At 30.9% G+C, this 9,026-nt stretch overlaps 1 protein-coding gene across 3 annotated transcripts; it reads left to right on the forward strand.

Moving 5' to 3' along the window:
• Positions 1–1,729: 1,729 nt before the first annotated feature.
• LOC100807276 (histidine biosynthesis bifunctional protein hisIE, chloroplastic-like) lies at positions 1,730–8,497 on the forward strand. 3 transcript variants are annotated; one of them, XM_006598690.3, is made up of 8 exons: positions 4,491–4,612; positions 4,708–4,792; positions 5,396–5,617; positions 5,798–5,956; positions 7,120–7,365; positions 7,470–7,565; positions 7,658–7,806; positions 8,062–8,488. In XM_006598690.3, the coding sequence occupies exons 4-8, from the start codon at positions 5,819–5,821 to the stop codon at positions 8,276–8,278; spliced, it is 846 nt and encodes a 281-aa protein (XP_006598753.1). In that variant the 5' UTR covers positions 4,491–4,612; positions 4,708–4,792; positions 5,396–5,617; positions 5,798–5,818; the 3' UTR covers positions 8,279–8,488.
• Positions 8,498–9,026: the final 529 nt, after the last annotated feature.

Below are 9,026 nucleotides of genomic sequence, written 5' to 3' on the forward strand. Positions count from 1 at the left end.
ATAATGTACAACGTAATTATGTTTTTATTGCATATTTTTTGTTTCCCAAACATAACAAAACATCATGATTTTGTTGGTTTTTTTTTTACATCCTCCTTAATACACCAGAAACATGATTTCGTTATATTTTTCCCCAACACAATGAAATCATGATTTTGCTATGTCAAAGCAAACAATCGAATCATGATTCTGCTACTTTTTTTTTTAAAAAAAAAGGCAATGAAATTATGATTTTGTTGAATATAATATGGTCGGAAAAAATTTAAGGTAGAGGCCAAAAGCAATTTTAGTTGGGAACAATACCAACACACAAAGGGGTATATTAATACAAAAGTGAACTATGTTTAACAAGTGAATTTGCAAGTTGCAACGATGTCGTTTAGTGTAAAAAAACAAAAACAAAAAGAAAGCGTTAAAATTTACCGTCGGATATATTAATAAAATAATGAACGATTGAGATCTTTTATACCGGGTTGTGTATTTTAAAAATTTTGCATTCTCATCTCCATGTAAAATCGATAATCTATAATTTATAATTATAATAATAATAATGGAGCTCACTATTAGAGGCATTTTATCCACTTGTCATTACCTCAGTCCTTCGGGCAATTCTTATCTTTTTGAAAAATATGTCACTTTTAGGCAACAACTTGGATAACGTGCAGTTTACCTTTGTTATATGGGAATGACAAAAAAAAATTAGAAAGGAATCACTCGATAGGACTTTTGTTTTCAAATTTGAATTTGAATGGATTTTACCTTTTCTCACTTCTTTATCCCTCATTTTCATTCTCATTCATTCTTTGTTCTACCTGGACTATGTTTAGAAAAAAATAAACCGATGGTAATGCTTTTTTCCTTCTTAATTTTTCACCCAAACAAAATTGAACAAAACATCACCTTGGACGAATTGGTACTGGCGCTGACGCCATTTCTGAGCCCCTGGGGCGCGATTTGAAAAAATAAACCGATGGTAATGCTTTTTTATTTTCTTCTTTATCCTTCCCCTAAACAAAATCGAACAAAAAATCACCTTGGATGAACCTGCACCGATGTCGACGCTATTTTCGAGTTGTTGAGTCGTGTTTTGAAAATAAAATCTGATTAACATGTTGTATCTTTCCCCTATTTTACAGGTATTTATGGTGGATCGTTGCATATGAGGGAGTTTCACATGCGAGCAAAGATTAATTTAGCCTTCCCTAAAAGTATAAAGGTAACCTTTTATATAATATGTCTTGTGTAAGAATTTGATTTGGTTATATGTATGAAAGTATGCATTTTTATTTTAAATGCTTCTATTTCTTCATCTCCATAACTATACTAATTAATCTGTTTATTATGTTCAATTAAGCCTTATTTTACTAACTTAAAAGTTGTGGAACGCATTCTCTACCTGGAATTTTTTTTCCCAGTACCGTAGACTTATATATGTGATTTGATCTTTGTTTGACTTCCAAAGTGTGTACTATCTTAAGTTTTACAAGAAGGTTCGTCAACTAAGAGTGACTTTCTTGGTTTCCTTATACATTTTTTGTATTTATTTTCATTGTTGATTGATTTAAATTTATATATAATAATCAAGAAACTTTTTTTTTTAATTTTGAGTTGATAATTGTTTGAAAGATTCATTGAGATAATGTGTTTGAGTTTAAAGAACCCCATTATAAAACAAGTTGTAAATTTGCTCAAAGAACCAATCACAAAAATAGTAATTTTAGCATGGTGTATCGATTCTCTGAAGTGGGTTTTTCTTCGAAGAATCTCTCCCTGAAGTGGGTTAATTTTACGGTGAGTTCAGGCATGCCAAGGTCAAACTCCTTGCACTGTGCATAACCGTGCATAAGTAATTTTTTAATGGTTGCAAACTTATTTTGAAAACGAATGGCTAGGATTGAATTTACAAATCCGATTGCAATTTTTTTGCATAAATTATAATTATTCAATAAAAAATAATCAATAATTAATTTCTTCATTAACATTGAATCATGAATGTAAACAAAAATTAACATTTTTCCCTCTCTTTGCCACTTGCATTTCACACACATTTTCTATAAATTGAACAAAAAATATCTCAAAATACTCTTCATGTATGGCTTTTATATATACTTTAAGGGGACATTTGTTTCATCGATGATTTTTTTTTAATTCCAAAAATATTATTCCTAATAATAAAACATGAAAAATGTTATTTTCGAGTATTTAATAAAAAGTGTGTTTGGTTAACTACAAAGTTAGTTGAGAATATTTTTTTATATTTTCAAGAATAATTGACATATTTGTTTAGTTAAATTATTTTTTCCTTAAAATATATATTATAATTATTAAAATATCATTTTTATGTTGAAGATGTTATTTTTTTCACAATACAAACAACTTTATTATAAGACCAACAAATAACAACAAGTTGCACTCAATGTTATATACCTCACGTTCTTTATTATTTATTAGATAATGACTCAAAATATAGATATACTTATTTGCACCTCATCAAACACGAACAAGGGACAATTGGAGGAAAATGAATAATTATTGTGGGTAAAACCCATCAAATTGGTGGTAAATAAAAATTGGCACATAAATGAAAATAACAAAACTTAAAGATGTAAATGAAGGGATCATTAAGAGGAGAATGTGATAATGGATAAGAAGAGGGTATATGTGTATTTGTACTCACATAAAATTTTTGTCCCACAGACTAAATATTTCCTGCCCCCTTCGTCCAGATTAAACATTGACTGAATGTGAGATTATTGTTTATTTATATAAAAAAATATAATCATGATTAATTAATTTATTATTTCGTAACAAACATGAGATTATTTTTTTCCTCTTGTATTTTTCGGGACTAAAAAATCCACCCTGAAACAAACGCCCCAAAGGTTGCCTATTCATTTCAATTTTAAAATAACAATATATCACAACTTAAATTATTTATTATAAATCTAAAATATAAATTGTATATTCTAAAAATTTATTTATTATGGATTTCTTAAGAATAATTATTATTAATTTTAATAATAACATAATTTAAAATTTTAAAAAATATATTTATTATGCATTTATAATAATAATTGATCTTGACAATTTCTAATCAGGACCCCTCCCTTGGCCAAAGGGTTCCTTGTTTCCTCTTACTCTAAGCTTTTCGTTCATTTTCGCTAAAGTGATGTGTAGGCCGAATAAGTACTTATAAGACATACTGCGACACTAAAGTAAGATTTGGGTTGTGAGTAATCATTGTGAGATAAAAAAAAATATCGAATAAACTGTGGTATTTACCTGAGAGTTCTATCTTATTTATAAAAACCTTTGTGGGCCTTGGATCATGGACCTTTGTGGACAAATTACCATTTAAGTAATCTTTCCTTGATTAAGGTTTATGTAACCTAGACCTCGATCATCCATAAATATCTAGCATGTTACGTGAAGGATTATATATGTTTAGATACAACATACATTTGAAAAAGAAAACTTATAAATACTAGAAGCTTTGAAGAAATGATTTACAAAATTAATATTTTTATTGATTTATTGACCTTACACATAAGTAAAGTACGAGCCATATACTAGTATGAGTAAATAACTATTAGGGCCAACCCTAAGTGTTGTCCGGAGGTGTAAAGACATAGAACACATGACTAAAAGGGGTCCATTTTTTTTTAGTTTTGTCATATTTTTTTCTATATTATTTTATATTATTTTTATAGATAAATTGAAATTGTTATTTTATTTTATATCTCCTTTTTATTTAGATTAAAATATGATACATGATTAAAAATATCACTCTTTTAATTAGTTTTCCTAACGTGTTACAACCATAGATTCATATTGAATGAATTTCCAACTCTTCGATAGGTCAACATGTTGAAGAAACACAAACAAAAATTAAAACTATAAATGAAATAAAACTAAAATTAGTATATTAATAAAGAAAAAAATATATGTAAGCTTTAATGTGAAATGATATTTTGTCATTGATAAAAGATAATGATGGAGTTGGAATTTTTTTTGTGGGACCAAATATAAAAAATAAATTAAATCATGAATAATTAATATTTTAAAAATATATAAATAAATTAAAATTTAAAAAATGAATTGAGTTTCACGTGAATTTATCCAAATTCGATAAAATTTAACTAGAGTGTGTATGTATTTCAAAAATATAATATTAACTCATTTAAATAAAAAAATTTCTACCTTTTGTGGGAATCGAATAAGAAGAGTCAAATTCACTTTCTTTGTGCCCTTTATCATGTCTACTTCATAAATAAGTATTTATATGCATTTAATTTTTTTAAAGATATAAACTTAATAATATAATAACAAATTAAATGAAAAATATGATACATCTTTTTTAGATTTAAAAATTATGTTATTTGTTTGGTAAAATGAAATATATATTTAAAAATTATGTTATTTGTTTGGTAAAATAAAATATGATAATCTTTTTTCTTTCGAATAAGATCAACCAGTGAAAAAGTTACTTTAATTTTACATGGGTTAATTCTAGTCCCCGAAGTCAAAGACACTCCCTTAGGCAAAATAGACACAGCCATAGCTCTCAAGCACAAAGAGTTTCTCCCACCATTGCCTGAACCGATTCTCTGAAGTAGGTTTTTCTTCTTCAAATCTGTTATCTTTTTTCTTTCAGATGTTGGTTTTGTTTTCTTCAAATCTGGGTTTTTGTATATATGGGTTTTGAAGATCTGCTCTTCAAAGGTGTTGTGCCTCAACAAAGGCAGCAGAAACCGTAAGAAAATTCATAGATCTGAGATTTTGTGACAGAGAGGTGATGGACATTCATAGATTCAAGTTTTTTTCTTTACAGATTTGGGTTTTATTGGCCAGAATTTCTTTATTGTTGCAGTGAAATTTTCTTTTTCTGCTGGTTTAAGTTGATTATGGATGTTGTATTTTAATTGAAATGGAGATAATAGAAAAATTTGCAATCGGGTGGAATTTCCCCTTGTTCATCGATCGGCTTTATAGCATTGTTAATTTCTTCATTTTCTACAAATGTTGTATTCAATTTGGGAACCATGTGAAAGGTTTTGTGTACAAGCATAAATTAATGTCTTTTGATTTCATTGTGATGGCTTCAGTGGTTCATACATGCGTTAAATATACCAAATTAAAAATTGTCCATGAACTGTTTGATAGAATGACTGAGAATGAATTGAAATTTTCTTGGAAAGTTGTATTCTGAACTTATTTTTCTTACAAATCAAACTTGGTACTTTGAAATCAGTGTAGTTTGTGTTGAATGTGATAGAAAAGATTCAGAGGTAATGTGTTTGGAAGAAGACAAATGAACAGTATAGGATGAACATAGGAGATCCTCATTTGCAAATTTTATAATTTTCATGTAACCGGCTGTTACCTCCTATAACAGGTCATCAGTGGTGCCTCACCTGTGCATCAGACTTTAACTACTTCACCATAGCCAGCACTGTGAATTGTGAGGGGTCTTTTTCCAAAACCAGAAAGAAACCCTTCCATTTTTCACCTTGGTTCACCACTAAAGTGCTGTCGTAGCTTCTGCTCCATCGTTCTCTCAGTTCACTGTTCAATCTCTCCTTGCTCAGTATAAAAGTTCCTCATTTTGTTGCAAAAGGTGCACATTGCTATAATCATTACTTTCATTCACCCCAATATGACAAAAAAATGCACTTTGTCTTGCTTTGAAACCATGAATTAGGGTTTGTATATGCATGAATTGTAGACTTGAATATATTTTGAATTACCAATATTTTGGATCAGTGAGTCACTGAGAAATTGGTTGTTGTTGTTGCAGGTTCAGGTTTACTTCAAATCAATGGCTGTTTCATATGTTCACATGCTTCAATGCAACAGGGGTTTCCACAAGGGTAACCTCTCCTATCCTAATTGCAGTTACAAGGCGAGGAGGAGCCACCGTTTAGTTTTTGCTTCTATGCACACACCAGAACCTAAGGTAGGTACTTTTGTGTCAACTAACTAACTAACTAACTAACTAGTGTGGTTTCTAGGATTTGGTTGCTTGAAGAAATGGTTACTTGTGAAAGCAAGGAACTGAGTTTGTGTATTTTCCGAAGTTTTAAATTGTGTTCGCAGTTGTGGATTTGTCATATTCCTTGATATTGTTGACCAATGCGACCACAATTGCGGTCATGAACAGTTCTAGAAGGCTAGAACCTTGATGTTGTGTTAAAATAGTGGCTGTGGATAGTTTTTTAAAACCTGGTTTGCCAAGTTGATTGCATTGCACATTCTCCTTATGTGGTTTTATATGTGAACTTACACTCAGTGATACATGTTACTGAGAGATCATCACCATTGTATAAACAAGACCTTAAAGATTAGACCCCCCAAAACATACTAACAAAAGGAATTGCCGCATTGTTGACTATCTGTTGTGGCTGTTTGCTGTCTTGAATTGCCGCATAGTTAAAATCAGCTTTTTAAGGAGCTGTGAGAACTTCTACAAATTAGCCTATGGAGAAATTCATCCAAACAGGGGCCCTAGTAGTAGTGAACATGAAATAATTGGTTCGGAGTGGTGGCTTGTTGTGAATTAGATTGTGTAGTAATATCTGGGACAAGCACTTTCTCCGATTTTGGTTTTTAAAAATGATTGGTTGCTTCATATCTAGAGCAGTAGTTATGTAGTTATGCTTTATTTGTTAATGCAGATGATCAGTGATAGAGAATCAACTGGTAAACTTTGCTTCTTTGTCACGAGGCCATATTTGGAACAGACGAGAAACTTGAAGTTCTTTTTGATTTTTAATAAATCATTGTTTTTATTTATCAACTACTTTTGTTGCCTGTTGGTATCTTTAAAGTTTTGATGCTGTTTTAGTTGTATGATTTTCTATCTAATGTTTCACTTCTCATTAAATTGTGGATTTAAGTTTAGATGTATATATCTGGGTTTAAATTGGGTGGCAGTTTTGTTCCATGGGATCAAGTCCTCAAATTCTTTTACTTTTTTATGGCTATTGCTAATATGTTGTTCTAACAAGAACATTCACCCTTTGTGTTATTTGTGAATTTTCTTAGCATTTGTTGTTTTCATATTTTTCTTTTTATTATATAATTCCTTGTTTTTACATTTAAGTGTTTAACTTTTGTCAGGTAGACTCATTACTGGACAGTGTAAAATGGGATACCAAAGGTTTGGTTGTGGCAATAGCTCAGAATGTTGACACAGGGGCCATATTAATGCAAGGTTTTGCCAACAGAGAAGCAATAGCTACAACTATATCTTCTCGAAAGGCCACATTCTATAGCCGATCACGATCTACATTGTGGACCAAAGGAGAAACCTCTAATAATTTTATCAATGTTCACGATGTCTTTATTGATTGTGATCGTGATTCTGTAAGCACTTCCTTTTTTTCTCATTGGATTATTTAATTTTTCCTTTTCCTTTTGGTATCACAAGGTATGTTGATTACTTTTTCTCTGTTAACTACTCTTCTCAGATAATATACCTGGGAAAACCTGATGGGCCTACCTGCCACACAGGGGCAGAAACATGCTATTATACATCAGTTTTTGACTTGTTAAAGCAGCAAGAGGTAACTTCAATCAATTATGAACATATTATTGCCTTGCTTTCATTTAGAGAAAGTTCAGCAATATTCAGATTGGTTTGGGTTATCTATTACAGGCTGAGGAAAATAAATTGGCATTAACCTCTTTGTATGCATTAGAGTCAACAATCTCGCAACGGAAAACAGAGTTAATAGGAGAAAATGAAAAGCCTTCATGGACAAAGCGATTATTGCTTAATGATAAGTTGCTATGCTCTAAAATCAGGTTGTGTATATCTGTCATGTTATTATGTTACTTTGGAATTTAAAGGGGAAGAAAAATCCTTTTCTTCTCTTTTTGTCCCCAAAATATGTTTTTCAGTCATTACAAAGCCTTTGTAGCTGATAAAATTGATACTGCATATATGCGTTTTACTTGGAATGCCACTTTTATTATAATTCACTTTGCTTGGAGGCAAAATATGGATTTAACGATTGTTTTTTAAGATCTCAGACTGTAATTGTATCTTTCTACCTGCAGAGAAGAGGCAAACGAGTTGTGTCAAACTCTAGAGAACAATGAGGACGAGAAACGTACTGCTTCAGAGATGGCTGATGTACTCTATCATGCCATGGTTCTGTTGGCAAAGAAAGGTGTCAAAATAGAAGATGTTTTGCAGGTTCTTCGTCTGAGATTTTCCCAATCTGGTATTGAGGAGAAGAAAAGTCGTGTATCCCAGAAATCAGTGGATGATTGAATGTTCTGTCAACTCTATATCTCAAGCAATATATTTAGCTTTCGGCCACATAGCCAGATGCACCATTCGTGTTCTTATCGGTGGGACTATGCTGAATAGGGTAACATTGTTAAATAGTGTAGAGAATGTCGAGAACACCATGTAACTGTTATCCTCTCATTTTTGCAGAATTCAGTTTTACACTTTAAATAAAAGGTTTAGTTAATTGTATTGCTTGCATCATGCTTATGCGTAGCAAACTGCAAGTCTGTAATGCACTAAGCCCTTAATTTTTGTCTCTTAGTTATTTGCTCAAGTATCTTTTAAAGTTGAGTAGAATTGATTTTGAACCGTTAAATGTAGTTAGATGCGTTAGAACTATATTAGTACCCATTGCACTTATGGAATAGATGTTCTAGAATATAATTGGCATTTATTAAAAATAACTATTTTGGCATACAGTTCTAATATTCTGAAACAGGCATTCCATTTTACTTTTTTGGACTTCCCATTAGACTTACGAAGTGTTTTCTTAATAAGGAGATGCTTGTAGTAAAACAATGGATGCAGGTAGCAAAAGGCCCAAATAATTAATAAAACAAGACAATTATTAGATATACCTCACCATTTTACTTATGTACCTCCTTTTACTTATTTTATAACTTGTTTTCTCAAAAATACCCTTTCTTTTTTCCAATGCACCCCTTATGCTTATGCAATTTTGCAGTGTTGTGACATACCTAAGATGTATATCAATTAGGTGGAGGAT

This window comes from Glycine max, chromosome 16 (assembly GCF_000004515.6).
Source record: "Glycine max cultivar Williams 82 chromosome 16, Glycine_max_v4.0, whole genome shotgun sequence".
NCBI lineage: Eukaryota > Viridiplantae > Streptophyta > Magnoliopsida > Fabales > Fabaceae > Glycine > Glycine max.